Here is a 16,237-nt window from a genome sequence, read left to right on the forward strand (position 1 = left end):
AGTTTAAAATTAAGTTTACAGTCTCTTTAATGTGGTTTGGAGAAGAGACTCCAACTATTGTGGCATACTTTTTTAAATTCATAGCTAGAGAGCTAGTATGATGAAAATTAATGAGCTACATAATAATAAACACTGAAATGTTTGTAGATATGCTTGCTCAATGCTGACGGATTCCTCTATATTCCAAGGGTCAGTGGGGGTGGGACACGTGTAATAGGAAGTCACAGCCTCATCCATTTGCATTGCCAGGAGGTGAGAACAATGATCAGCGAGCTACAGAGTGAGTGTGACAGCCGCTATTTAACTCCTTCATAAATAGGGTGGTCTGTGAATGATCCCAACACCTGTATCTGCACAATCTGACTTATACCTGTCATGGCTTACTGACTTGCTTATACCTTAGCACACACATTCTCTAACCCCTCCTGATTCCTGACACATTCACTTCATACACACTTTCACTTTTTATTATGGCACATACACTTTTACCTCTTAACTTTACACACTCCTGGTGCATATACTCAATGGCGCAGTCCTGATATTCTCAGCCAGTGTGTAGCTTCTAGTATTCTCATTCTCTGATTACAGTTTGTGTCAGCAAGGCTGAATACTTACATGGAGGTAGAGGGTCAAGGTTTTTTCTCTCACATAGAAGAGCAGAGCACAGGACACAGTGCGTGTAGAGGGAGTGAAACTAATCATATATGGTGCTGAAAGGCAGTTAATATCACTTCAAGAGCAGCATAAACAACTCGGTTTTCTGGATGTAAAAATAGTACAAATTCTAGGAAGAGAGGCTGAGTGTTGCAGGGGACACTACATTGTCCCCTACTGTATATTGTAAGCAGCAGAGCAGACCATAATTTAATTTATTAACATGACTGGGAACTTGCCTGATTATACCCGGAGTTGCTTCACCAGTTTCCTGGCTTCTGGTTTAGTTTCTTATTTCCACAGAGATGGAATATTGTAAATTATATACAGAGAGGCTGCATGTCTTATCCAATATGGGTATAATGTGACTGACAAAGGGTACTGCAGGGCTTGGGAACTGAAACAATGGGGGTATTTGATTGACAGGTAGGCTTCAGGGTTAGTGTTCTCATCGAATGTGAGTTTGTGGCTGACAGAGTAGTTGCAGGTTTAGGGGTCTGATCTGAGGATTGATGTGCATATGTTGCAGGCAGTGGGGCTGCAAGGTTTTGGGTTTTGGTTTGATGTGGGCATGTGGCTGGTAGAGGGGTGTAAGCGCTTTGAGGTCTTATCTGAGTTCTGGGTATGTTGCTGACAGCAAAGCTGACAGAATTTGGGGTCTGATCTAATATAGGCATGTAGCTGGCAGAGGGGCTGCAGGGCTTTGGGGCTGGTTAATATACCCACTATTGTCATCACTTTAGTTTTGTATTAGGGGGACACTGGCTTGACATATTTTATGCATATAGCAGGTAATCTATAGTATCACAAATGCCACATATGCAAAAGCAAATATGCAAAAAATAAGAGAGTTAAAGGCATTAGTGTCATGTTTATTGGTCAGCTGATTGTAAAAGTTCCTGGGTACACAGTAGCAAACCTACTCAACAGTGGGACCTGGGGCAAATTGTTCTTTGGGCCGTGTGACGGATACCCCGGCTACCCTGACTGGGTAGCTCCGCCAAAGGGGATCCTTACTCTCCCTGGAACAAGCGGCTATGTAGCCAAGGAAAGTGATTCTAGCAGGGGCCCACCCAAATAACTAGACAGACTAGTATTCAGGGGAAAATAGAACTGACTTTATTGGGACAAACACACATCTTTTATACACACACTTATCTTGATAAAAACAGGAGACAATGCCACAGTTTTCCCGCCATTCCAGTCTGCCAGGAAAGTCCATCGGCATTCCCATTGTTCTTTCCCGGCCTATGCTGAACGTCAAAGTTAAAGGGCTGCAGAGCTTAACTCCATCTTAGTAGACGTCCATTATCTCCCGACACTCGGTTAAGCCACACCAGGGGGTTGTGATCGGTGAGGACAGTGAAAGGTCTTCCATATAGGTACGGTTGTAATTTCTTGAGGGCCCATACCAGTGCCAGGCATTCCTTCTCCACCGCGGCATAGCCTACCTCCCTGGGCAGCAGCTTCCTACTAATGTAGGCTATGGGGTAGTCTTGCCCTTCTTCGTCTATCTGACTTAGCACTGCCCCAAACCAAACATGGAGGCATCTGTGTGGACACAAAAACGTTTAGTGGGGTTAGGCGCGGCCAGGATGGGTGCAGAGATCAAGGCAGACTTGAGGCTCTGAAAGGCGTTTTAACATTCTGGGGACCACAGTACCTGTCGGGGCAGTCTTTTACGAGTCAGGTCGGTCAGGGGTTTGACGAAGGGTGCTATAGTTGGGGCGAACCTTTGGTAATCGCCGGCGGTCCCTAGGAAGGCTAAGACCTGGGTTTTGGTTCGAGGAGTGGGCCAGTTTGCCACTGCCTCAACCTTGGCCGGCTCCGGCCGCTGCTGCCCGCAGCCCACTCGGTGGCCCAGGTACTGGACGTCCGAGCGGCCTATGGTGCATTTGTCAGGCTTCAGGGTCAATCCGGCGGCACTGAGGCGATCTAGAACGATGCCCAGGTGGATCAAATGGTCCTCCCAGGTGTCGCTAAAGATGGCAATGTCGTCCAAGTAGGCACAGGCATAGTCATGGAGGCCATCCAGCAGGCGATCCACCATCTTCTGAAAGGTGGCTGGAGCTTTCTTCATCCTAAACGGCATGACCTTAAACTGGTAGAGGCCAAAAGGGGTGATGAAGGCGGACTTGGGAATGGATTCAGGGTCTAGTGGGATCTGCCAATACCCCTTGCAGAGGTCAAGGGTAGTTAGGAAGTGACCCCTGGCAATTCTATCTACGAGGTCATCGATGCGGGGCATGGGGTAGGCGTTGGTTGTGGTTCTGTCATTGAGCTTATGGTAGTCATTGCAGAACCGGGTAGTACCATCTTTTTTTGGGACCAACACCACCGGGGAGGCCCAGGGACTGTTGGATGGTTCAACAACACCAAGGTCCAACATTCCTCGGAGCTCCCGGTGCATACTGTCTCTGACAGCTTCAGGTACTCTGTACGCTGCCTTCCTCAGGGGAGCTTGTCCCGGTATTTCCACTCGGTGCACTGCCACTGTTGTGTACCCAGGGACATTGGAGAACATCTCCTGGCGGTCCTCTAGTAAATGCCGGACCTGCTGTCTCTGTCCAGCCACTAACCTCTCATCCAGGATTATGTTGGCTACTCCTTGAGGGGTCACATCCGGCCCGGGGAGCTCTGACATAGGAAGGCTTTCCGAGTCTTCCACAGCCGGAGCACAGATAGTGGCTACATCTTGGGGTCTTTCTACATACTCCTTGAGCATGCTCACCTGAAAGGTCCGTTGGACCCGGTCATCGGAGCATTTTGCTACAAGGTAGGTGGTGTTATTCAATTGTTCCACCACCCGGTAGGGCCCTTACCAAGAAAGCCTGTAACTTGTCCGTTTTGACAGACTTCAAGGCTAGAACCCTCTGCCCTACTGTGAGAATTTGGCTACGAGCGTTACGGTCGTACCACCATTTCTGTCTCCTTTGAGCGCCCTGAAGTTTTTCCCGCAACATGGCAGTGAGGTCCTTCAGCCGATCCCTGAACTTCAGGACGTACTCCACAATGGAGTGTCCTTCCTCCCTGGCTAATCCCTCCCAGTGGGCTCTCAACAAGTCTAGGGGCCCCCTTATTTTCCGGACATACAGCAACTCAAAGGGTGAAAACCTGGTGGATTCCTGGGGCACCTCTCTGTAGGCAAATAGGAGGTGCGGCAGGAATTTTTCCCAGTCTTTGTGAGTGGCTGAGAACGTCCAAAGCAATTGCTTCAGTGTCCCGTTACACCGCTCACAAAGCCCATTGGTCTGGGGGTGATATGGGGCACTATACAGGGGTTTTATCCCACACAGTTCCCATAACTTCTGGGTGACCTCCGCTGTAAACTGGGTCCCCTGGTCAGAGACCATTTCTTGGGCAAGCCTACCCTGGTGAATACCCGGAGCAAAGCACTTGCCACCGTCTCCGCCTGGATATTCACCAGAGGTATTGCCTTGGGATACCTAGTGTAAGGATTCCAGTCCTGCTTTTACTTTTTGCCTCAACTCACCTTCCTCACCTGTACTTAAGGCATCACCCCGCCCCAAACAAGTGCTTAGTTGTTGAGTATTGTTTGCTGAAACCAGTGCTCTCTTTCTTATAAGCTATATACTTATCAAAAGAAGTTTTACTTCTACTACTTTAACATTTGGATTTACAAATACCAGCTGCAGTTTGGTCACAAAGGGACTAATAACAACTAGTCTCATTCATCCTGAAGATTGTTATTCCAAGAAGTATTAAGTTATTCAACTCCTCATCTCTACAGGAATTGCTATCTAATTTCCAACAGGAGGAATCTACCAACTACTACTACGGTATTAGTATCAAATCTAATTTACCTTGGATGCCTTAGGTAACGGCTAATTACAAATTTCATGTTTCCTTTTTGAACTTTTGTAAACTGACTTTGTCTCTCAGAAATTTCTTTGATTGCAACGAATGTTTTATTTAATTCTATGAACTTCCTTTGAATACATTCTCATACCGGACAGTAACGGACTTTATGTGACGTCACACAGCTTCATACATCTCAGCGTGCCATACAGCTCCTTACAACTCAGCGTGTCTCACAGCTCTATTTACAATCACTAGTCTGTGTTCAGATTTCCACGCTGCAAGCCTTACTCTGTGTGCTGTGTCTCGCAGCAGGTCACGCCCCTGTCAGCAGCTGCAGTCTGTGTGTCTCACATCTCTCATGCCTCAGTGATTATTACAATGAACACTATCTCTCACATTTGGGTTTGAGCACAATTATTGTCAAAAGTTGTTATTAATAATAATACTTATTTTCAGCCTCTAAATATTTATATGGTATAACGATATAATATAACCATATAAAGACTTACTGCCATTACTTATAAAAATCACTCTGAATAAAACAGTCTATGCTGATATAATAGCCTGTACTTCAGTTGTGAAACAAATATAATTTATTTAGACTCTGCAGTTGTGATTCAAATAACCAAGGAACCTGATATAACAACTAAGCCATAAAATATGGATCCAGCAGAGCTTCCTCAAATTGTTTATAATTTAACACAAAGAGTTGACCAACTTAGTCAAGCCTTTAGAGAGTTACAATTAGAAAATGAAACTTTAAGAAAAGTAATAAAAGACACTGTCTCTATTAAACAGAGCCTTCCTGACAATCTGTCAGAACCATTTATTGCACCTCCAGATTTTTTCAATGGAGATAGGAATTTATACCGTCAATTCAAAAATGCTTGTCTGCTTAATTTCACCCTTAAACCTAAAACATACCCAAATGATAGGGTTAAAGTCCTTACAATGATAAGCTATTTAAGAGGTGAACCTCGCATTTGGGCAGACACTCTCTTTGAGACAAATAATGCTGTTCTTTCATCTTTTTCATCTTTTCTGGATATCATGGATGAATTATACTATGATTCTAACCTACAGTATACTTCTGAGAAAAAGATGAGGAATTTAAAACAAGGTAACAAACCTGTTGAATGTTACATAACAGAATTCAAGCAATATTCTATTGACTCTCAGTGGAACGCCATTGCTTTAAAAAACCAGTTCAGGCTTGGACTCTCTGACGCAGTAAAAGATGAATTAGCCCGAACTGAGTTACCTGAAACATTGGAAGGTCTTATGAAGCTCAGCAGGCAAATTGATAGGAGATTACGTGAAAGAAGATTTGAACGTCAATACCCTGAAATTGTTCATAAGAAGGATAAGGTTTTTAACCATCCCACTTCTAACAGTCCTCATACTGGTTCAACTGGTGCTGAAGCAATGGATATAAGTTTTTTCAGAGGACCTCTAACTCCTGAAGAACGTATCAGAAGGAAGACTAGAGGCCTCTGCATGTATTGCGCATCCTCATCTCATACTTTAAAGGATTGCCCATCTTTGCCACAGAACAAGAAGAGTAAGTACCATACCAATCTTTCTCTCCAGTCAAAGCATAACAACCCTCTTCATTGTTCTTTACTTCTTTCTCTACAGTGGGCAAATAAACAACTGACCATTCCAGCCATCTTGGATACAGGAGCACAAGGAAACTACATTGACAGTTCTCTGGTTTCTAAAAATAAAATACCATTGATAAAAAAGTTGTCTCCTATTTTCCTTCGTGTGGTTGATGGCTCTGAGATATCATCAGGGCCAATTACACATCACACCATCCCGCTCTCTGTCACTACATTAAAAACACATCATGAACATCTCACTTTTGATGTAATCACTTCTCCATTATTCCCAATAGTACTTGGGCTAGCTTGGTTACAGCTACACGAACCTGATATTAATTGGAAATCCTTAAAAGTTCAATTAAATTCTGATTTCTGTCAACAGACTTGCCATAGAACTTTTTTTCACAGTTTATCCTCCACATCAGAAACTCTGATACCAGAAATGTACAAGCAGTTCTCTGAAGTCTTCAGTAAGAAGGAAGCAGATACCCTTCCCCCACACAGAATCTACGACTGCCCTATTGAACTGAAACCTGGAACCACGCCACCTATTGGACATTTATACCCACTTTGTCAACCGGAACTGGATCATCTAAAAACTTACCTAGATGAAAATCTAAAGAAAGGGTTTATCCGTCCTTCGGTTTCTCCTGCTGGTGCAGGAATGTTCTTTGTGCGGAACAAAGACCAATCTCTTCGGCCTATCATTGACTTCAGACAATTGAACAAAATAACCATAAAAAAACGATACCCTCTCCCCCTCATTCCTGAACTCATAGAAAGACTCAGGCATGCTCAGATTTTTACTAAATTAGATTTGAGAGGGGCGTACAATTTAGTGCGTATCCGTGAGGGGGATGAGTGGCTTACCGCTTTTAGAACTAGGTATGGGTTGTTTGAATATCTAGTTATGCCTTTCGGCTTAACTAACGCACCCGCAACTTTCCAGTTCTTTATTAATGACATTTTCCATGATCTCCTTGACACATGTGTTGTTGTCTACCTAGATGACATTTTAATCTATTCCACAAATCTAGAAGAACATATCAAACATGTTAGTTGGGTTTTAGCAAGACTCCAAGTCCATCGGCTATACGCCAAATTGGAAAAATGTATTTTCCACACCAACAAAATAGAGTTCCTGGGTTACTCCATCAGCCCAAATGGGATTCAAATGCAAGATAACAAAGTGGAAGCAGTAAAATCATGGCCCACACCTTCAACACGGAAAGAACTACAAAAGTTTCTTGGTTTCAGTAACTATTACAGAAAGTTCATTCGCAATTTTTCTAAAATTGCAAAACCTCTGACTAAATTAACTAGTGCTAATTGCTCTTTCCAGTGGACTAAAGAACAGGATGATGCGTTCAACTTCCTAAAGAATTCCTTTTCATCTGCCCCCATTCTGAAATATCCTGATCCAAACCTTCAATATACCCTAGAGGTGGATTCTTCAGATTATGCTCTTGGCGCTGTCCTCTCCCAAAGACAGTCTCCTACAGAACCACTACACCCAGTTGGGTTCTATTCAAAAATTATGACTCCAGCAGAGATCAATTATTCCATTGGGGACAAGGAACTTCTAGCCATTAAAAGAGCCTTCGAATTCTGGAGACATCTCCTTGAAGGTACCTCCCTACCTATAGTGATTTATACTGATCACCGGAATTTGGAATATCTACAAAATAATAAAACTTTATCTGGACGTCAAGTGAGATGGAGTCTCTACTTTAGTCGTTTCAATTTCCAAATCATGTACAGGCCGGGTTCAAAAAATGGGAAGGCAGATGCACTCTCTCGACGAGATCCAAGACCTATACAGGAAGACTCTCCTACTAGCATTCTTCCCCCTACTCGATTCCTTGCTATCCTATCTCAACAGGATAAGGAATACCAATCTGATCTTTCTTCAGAAGACCAAACCCTACTAGATAGCCTAACCCTCCAGGATGGTTTTTACTTCCATGGTTCTAAACTTTATATTCCAGAACGTTTCAGACAGAAAATAATCAAAGATCATCATGACCCTCCACTAATTGGTCATCCAGGAATTAAACGTACACATGAGCTCATCTCCAGAAGTTACTGGTGGCCATCGATGAAAACCAGTATAAAGGAATATATACAACATTGTACAACCTGTACAGTATCAAAACCAGAAAGGAGACCTCCCTATGGCTATTTAATTCCTTTGGAAGTACCGGAATCTCCTTGGTCTCATTTGGGAATGGATTTTATAGTTGATCTACCACCTAGTTCTGGACAAACCACCATTTTAGTTGTTACCGATCATTTTACTAAAATGGCACATTTTATTCCTTTTCATAAGTTACCCACTTCCATTGAAACAGCATATTTATTTCTAAACCACATTGTACGATACCACGGGTTACCATCCATTTTAACTACTGATAGAGGAACCCAATTCACCTCACGCTTCTGGAAAGCACTCACTAAAGCACTCCAAATCGATCAAAGGTTAAGTACAGCCTTCCACCCTCAGACTAATGGCCAAACTGAGAGACTCAATCAGTGGCTTGAGCAATATCTACGATGCTATTGCTCATATCATCAAAATAAATGGACTTCCTTTCTCTCCATGGCTGAATTTGCCTATAACAATACCATTAACAGCACTACAAATTACTCTCCCTTTTTCGCCAACTATGGTTTTAATCCAAGATTCACTATCCAAACGACTTCTACTCATGACTCACCATCTGTTGATGTGCTAACACAAAACATAGCTGAAAATTTCCTACATTTACGAGATAACATCAAACAAGCTCAGGCGTCTCAGAAGAAATTTTATGATTTACGTCGTAGAGCTTCTCCGAAATATTCTATAGGGGACTATGTTTGGTTATCTTCCAAAAACATTAAAATGCACTTACCAAGTAAAAAATTGGCTGGGTTGTTCCTTGGCCCATTCAAAATTCTACACATCATCAATGAAAATGCCGTCAGGCTTGACCTACCTGATTCTTTACCCATCCACCCAACTTTCCATGTATCATTATTGAAACCCTACTTGGGAGATAAACCTGATGTACCTCTTCTACCCCCTTCTCCTATTCAATTGGGCACTGATGTCTATGAAGTTTATGATCTTTTGGACTCAAGATTTTATAATGGGGAATTACAGTATCTGGTCCGATGGAAAGGGTTCGCCCCAGAGGATGATACTTGGGAACCTCATGCACACATTAATGCTCCAAAGCTTATTGCTCGTTTTCATAGAAGATATCCAAACAGACCTAAATTCCAACCCGTGGTCGGCTTGCTTGAGGGGGGGGATCTGTAAGGATTCCAGTCCTGCTTTTACTTTTTGCCTCAACTCACCTTCCTCACCTGTACTTAAGGCATCACCCCGCCCCAAACAAGTGCTTAGTTGTTGAGTATTGTTTGCTGAAACCAGTGCTCTCTTTCTTATAAGCTATATACTTATCAAAAGAAGTTTTACTTCTACTACTTTAACATTTGGATTTACAAATACCAGCTGCAGTTTGGTCACAAAGGGACTAATAACAACTAGTCTCATTCATCCTGAAGATTGTTATTCCAAGAAGTATTAAGTTATTCAACTCCTCATCTCTACAGGAATTGCTATCTAATTTCCAACAGGAGGAATCTACCAACTACTACTACGGTATTAGTATCAAATCTAATTTACCTTGGATGCCTTAGGTAACGGCTAATTACAAATTTCATGTTTCCTTTTTGAACTTTTGTAAACTGACTTTGTCTCTCAGAAATTTCTTTGATTGCAACGAATGTTTTATTTAATTCTATGAACTTCCTTTGAATACATTCTCATACCGGACAGTAACGGACTTTATGTGACGTCACACAGCTTCATACATCTCAGCGTGCCATACAGCTCCTTACAACTCAGCGTGTCTCACAGCTCTATTTACAATCACTAGTCTGTGTTCAGATTTCCACGCTGCAAGCCTTACTCTGTGTGCTGTGTCTCGCAGCAGGTCACGCCCCTGTCAGCAGCTGCAGTCTGTGTGTCTCACATCTCTCATGCCTCAGTGATTATTACAATGAACACTATCTCTCACATTTGGGTTTGAGCACAATTATTGTCAAAAGTTGTTATTAATAATAATACTTATTTTCAGCCTCTAAATATTTATATGGTATAACGATATAATATAACCATATAAAGACTTACTGCCATTACTTATAAAAATCACTCTGAATAAAACAGTCTATGCTGATATAATAGCCTGTACTTCAGTTGTGAAACAAATATAATTTATTTAGACTCTGCAGTTGTGATTCAAATAACCAAGGAACCTGATACCTAGTGGCATATTCTACTACCGTGAGTATGTATTTTTTTCCGGAGGGACTGGGTCGAGGTAGAGGCCCTACTATATCCACAGCAATTCTGCTAAAGGGTTCATCAATAACGGGGAGAGGGTTAAGGGGGCTTTCGTATGGTCCCCGGTCTTCCCTACCTTCTGACACACCACGCAGGTCCTACAATACTCCCTAATTTCTCTTGTGATTCTGGGCCAGAAAAAGACCTGAGTAAGGCGGTGGTATGTTCGGGAGTTGCCTAAATACCCGGCCAAGGGGATATTGTGCCCTATTCGCAGCAGGTTGGACCGATATCGTTTCGGTACTACCAGCTGGCGTTTGGGCACTGGCCCTTTCTTTCTCCGGGAGACCCGAAACAACAGACCGTTTTCCCATTGGAACCGTTCCTCCCCGGGGCCCTGGGGATCAGTCCCTACTCGGTCTCGGAAGGGGGCAAGCGTCGGGTCACTCAGGGTCTCTTGGGCATATTCAGAGGGGGAGGCCCAGGATAGTTGGTCGGGAAGGATGGCAGGGACCAGGGTTGGGCATTGGGGGGTGAGGGTAGGTCGTCGGGGAAGGAGAGGAGTCGGGATGGGAGGTCTTACCTGGGACCCCAGCTGCGGTGTGTTGGCTTGACGCTGAGCTTGCTTGTGGGTGGTCACTGGGCAGGTGTCCAGGGAAGTATCCCCCAAAAAGGTGGAGACAAGTAGGCCAAGGTAGTTTCCTAGTAGAACCTCTGCGGGAAGATCTGGCATAATGCCCACGTCCACAGTACCGGCTCCAGTGCCCCAAACCAGATGGACACAGGCAATAGGGATTCGCACAGTGGCACCTCCGGGCACTCGAACAGCAAGAGTTCTTCCAGTAGTGGTAGAAGCGGAGGCCAGATGAGGCTGGATCAGGGTGATGGTGGATCCGGTGTCCCGTAATCCCTGGGACGCCTTTCCATTGACCCAAACGGTCTGGCAGTGGTGCTGACGGTTGTATGTGGACACAAGGTGGGCTTCTTGTAGAGTGCCAACCTCCTCTTCAGCCCATTCAGGGTAGTCAGCCGATGCCGGTGTATAAGAGTAGTGGGCAGCGGCTGAGTAGGTCCGGGCTTTAGCGCTCACCCAAGCTGTTGGCTGGGGGTGTCTCAGTTGGGCTGCCGGCTGCTGTTGGGCCCGACTCGGGCATTCCTGCCTGAAGTGGCCGTGGTGTCCCCAGGAGAAACATCCCCGTGAGTCCCTGACTCCGGCCAGACGGACAAAGGCCGGGCGTCCCGGGGCTTATTGGTAGCCTTATAGTTGTAAGGACATAACCTAAAAAAGATGGAAATGTCCAAAAAAGAATGCTTCTTTGCACTAATTACATTATGGATATCATAGTAAAGAAAACAGTAATAAAAAGTAACTTTTATTGTCTATTAATTTAAAAGACAGGTGTAGGTATCTGGCTGCCGACTCACAAAAAGTTTATTAAAAACACTTCTCCTATGTGCATAGTAACACTATGTGTGTAAAGAACGACACTTAGAGGATATTCAAATATCAGTTGAAATAATGATAACTGACTTATACCTCTATATCATGAGCATATGTACGTCCAGGATTGACTGATTTATGAATATTAGCCAAAAGGGCTTAGTATAACAATCACCCTGGATCTATTATGACAATAAATGAGGGGTCAGAATATATATATTCAAATGTATAAGACTGATACTGAGGTCCTGTAAATGACAGGGAGTACTGTAGTACGGCCCAAAATTCCACAATAAAAAATTATAATTTGTCAAGTTGAGGAACCACAGGACATGAATGTAAGTATGTATGCAGATCAACAATAAATTCTCTAATGGGGAAAAACAGCTGTGCTGCTAGTAGTAGTATAGATCATATGGTGATATAGAGATCAGTGAGTCTTGAGAAAGATTATTTTGTACTGAAATTGTAATATATATATTAGTCTAACATATTTAAGAGGTTAAAAATATGGCATATGTAAAGTAGGTATGTGTATAGCTGTTGGTAATATCGTTACTATTATACGAATAGTATACCTCCACTCTATATATATTTGAACTATAGATTGTGCATATAACACTACTAAAATACAGCGTTAGACTAAGAGTAAGAGGAGATGTTTAGCCAGTGAAGATTTGGCTATATCAGCGTTACTAATGTAAAGATTCAAGTCGTTACTTTACTGCTAAGGGTTAATCAGATTAAATGTGTTAGACATAGGGCAGATATCACGTTTGGATTGAGCTATTACAATAGTACCACCGATGATATAAGTCATCTAGTATTAGCCCAATATTCAGAATTTATAATGTCTATTTTTAACAACAATTGCAGCAGTTCTATGTTGCTTAACGCAACCAACAATCAACTCACAGCTTCACCATATTAACCCACAGTGCTCCGGTTTTAGACAGATTTAAAAGGTACATAGAGATATATTATGCTATTTGTTGCATATCGCAACATTAATTGCAAAGTGAGGTACCATCTAATATAGTAATGGAGACACATATATATAGTGCCTTAGCAACAGAACAGACATACAGATATGCTACTACTGCTGAATCCCCATAGAGAGGCTTAAACGCCCGTGATCGGGCAGTAAAATAATACAGAGAAATCCCAACAAGTACTCTAATAATATTTTACTGTGCCAGTTCTAAGTTAAATAAGTTGCACTAGGAGAGAAAATTAAAATAAGAGGACCCCTGACACAGCATTTCACTAACGCTTCCTCAGAGGGGGTGAGCTGTTTTTCCTTATTAGAGAAACTATTGTTGATCTGCATACATACTTACATTCATGTCCTGTGGTTCCTCAACTTGACAAATTATAATTTTTTACAGTACTTTGTCATTTACAGGACCTCAGTATCAGTCTTATACATTTGAATATATATATAAACTGACTCCTCATTTATTGTCATAATAGATCCAGGGTGATTGTTATACTAAGCCCTTTTGGCTAATCTTCTTAGAGGTATAAGTCAGTTATTATTTCAACTGATATTATTATTATTATTATCGGTTATTTGTAGAGCACCAACAGATGCCGCAGCGCTAGATATTTGAATATCCTCTAAGTGTCGTTCTTTACACACATACGGCTAGATTACGAGTCTTGCGTTAGCCTTAAAAAGCAGTGTTGAGAGGTCCCAAAGCTGCCTTTTAATGCCCGCTGGTATTACGAGTCTTGAAATGACAGGCTCACCGCTCACATTTTTGGCCAGACTTGAAAATACCGCAAATCCATTTACGTCAATTGCGTATCCTATTTTTTCAATGGGATTTGCCTAACGCCGGTATTACGAGTCTTCCAAAAAGTGAGCGGTACAGCCTCTCCTGTCAAGACTGATACCGCATTTAAAAGTCAGTAGTTAAGAGTTTTATGAGCTAACGCCGTAGCATAAAACTCTTAGTGCTAAAAAGTACACTAACACCCATAAACTTCCCATTAACCCCTAAACCAAGGCCCCCCACATCGCAAAAGCTAAAATAAATTTTTTAACCCCTAATCTGCCAAACCGGACATCGCCGCCACTGTAAAAAATATATTAACCCCTAAACCGCCGCACTCCCGCATCGCAAACACTGGTTACATTTTATTAACCCCTAATCTGCCATCCCTAACATCGCCGATACCTACCTACATTTATTAACCCCTAATCTGGTGCCCCCAACGTCGCCACAACTATATTAAATGTATTAACCCCTAAATCTAAGTCTAACCCTAACACCCCCTAACTTAATATAATTTAAATAAATCTAAATAAAATTACTACAATTAACTAAATTATTCCTATTTAAAATTAAATACTTACCTATAAAATAAACCATAAGCTAGCTACAATATAAATAATAGTTACATTGTATCTAGCTTAGGGTTTATTTTTATTTTACAGGCAACTTTGTATTTACTTTAACTAGGTACAACAGTTATTAAATAGTTATTAACTATTAATTAACTACCTAGTTAAAATAAAGACAAATTTACCTGTAAAATAAAACCTAACCTATGTTACAATTACACCTAACACTACACTATAATTAAATTAATTACCTAAACTAAATACAATTAATTACAATTTAAAACAATTATCTAAAGTACGAAACCCCCCCACTAAATTACAGAAAATAAAATAATTACAAGTTTTTTAAACTAATTACACCTAATCTAATCCCCCTAATAAAATAAAAAGCCCCCCAAAATAATAAAAAGCCCTACCCTTTTGCGGGGCATTTCCCCAAAGTAATCAGCTCTTTTACCTGTAAAAAAAAAGTACAATACCCCCCAACATTAAAGCCCACCACCCACACACCGAACCCTACTCTAAAACCCACCCAATCTCCCCTTAATAAATCCTAACACTAACCCCTTGAAGATCACCCTACCTTGAGAAGTCTTCACCCAACCGGGCCGAAGTCCTCAACGAAGCCGGGCGAAGTGGTCCTCTAGACGGGCAGAAGTCTTCATCCAAGCCGGGAAGAAGAGGTCCTCCAGACGGGCAGAAGTCTTCATCCAGGCGGCATCTTCTATCTTCATTCATCCAGAGTGGAGCGGCTCCATCTTCAAGACATCCGACGCGGAGCATCCTCTTCAAACGAAGTCCAACTGAAGAATGAAGGCTCCTTTAAATGACGTCATCCAAGATGGCGTCCCTTGAATTCCGATTGGCTGATAGAATTTTATCAGCCAATCGGAATTAAGGTAGGAAAATCCTATTGGCTGATGCAATCAGCCAATAGGATTGAGCTCGCATTCTATGGGGAAATCGTGCACAAGCACGTTTTGCCAGCTCACCGCTACCATAAGCAGCGCTGGTATTGAGGTGAGATGTGGAGCAAAATTTTGCTCTCCGCTCACTTTTCTGCAGCTAACGCCGGGTTTGTAAAAACCAGTAATACCAGCGTTGTCTGTAGGTGAGCGGTGAGGGAAAACTGCTCGTTAGCACCGCACCCCTGTTAACGCAAAACTCGTAATCTAGGTGATAGTGTTACTATGCACATAGGAGAAGTGTTTTTAATAAACTTTTTGTGAGTCGGCAGCCAGATACTTACCTACACCTGCTGTCTTTTAAATTAATAGACAATAAAAGTTACTTTTTATTACTTTTTTCTTTACTATGATATCCATAATGTAATTAGTGCAAAGAAGCATTCTTTTTTGGACATTTCCATCTTTTTTAGGTTATGTCCTTACAACTATAATTTAGTACCTATGCTTAAAGGGACAGTTTACTCAAAAATTTTCTCCCCTTTAATTTGTTCCCAATGATCCACTTTACCTGCTGGAGTGTATTAAATTGTTTACAAGTAGCTCCTTTACCCTTATATTGGCATTTGAAATTGTTAATTTAGCATGTGGTATCCCCACCTATTCTGAAAGTTTGTGGCCGCGCGTACCAGCTATAGATAAGCTTTGTAAACACAGCCAGCAGAAGAAATTACACTCCCAGTGTGATAAAGCAGAGATAAGGTAATAAAATGTTGATTCTCCATTGTTCTCTCAAAGTATTGGTGATTGTTTTAAGGACAGATATAAGATAAAGAAGCAGGTATATGTGCACAATGTGATACAGTAATGAGATCTGATTATACCTACAAGCTCAACCTATTTTATTAGGCTGTGGCTTCAAAACACAAAATCAGAGCTTTAATATAAAGAAATAAACCTTAAAAAGCTAATTTTCATACATTTTTTACTCTGCAGTTGGTAAAAAAAGCAATTGTAAACACATTAAGGGAAAAACTATTTTACAGTATACTGTCCCTTTAAGCACTACTCCTTTAAGTGACCTAGATATTGCTTATTCTGACAAGTTCCTTTTGGAGCTATATGGGT

The 16,237-nt window shown here is 41.9% G+C and overlaps 1 protein-coding gene across 1 annotated transcript in view; it reads left to right on the forward strand.

Annotated features, from left to right (window-relative positions):
* Window positions 1–221: 221 nt before the first annotated feature.
* Window positions 222–16,237, forward strand: part of GOLT1A (golgi transport 1A) — a 34,041-nt gene continuing 18,025 nt past the window's right edge. Inside the window, exon 1 of the mRNA XM_053706707.1 lies at window positions 222–280. Within this exon, the coding sequence (XP_053562682.1) occupies window positions 262–280 (19 nt within the window). The 5' untranslated portion in view covers window positions 222–261. The remainder of the gene's footprint in view (window positions 281–16,237) is intronic.

This window comes from Bombina bombina, chromosome 3 (assembly GCF_027579735.1).
Source record: "Bombina bombina isolate aBomBom1 chromosome 3, aBomBom1.pri, whole genome shotgun sequence".
NCBI classification, from domain to species: Eukaryota; Metazoa; Chordata; class Amphibia; order Anura; family Bombinatoridae; genus Bombina; species Bombina bombina.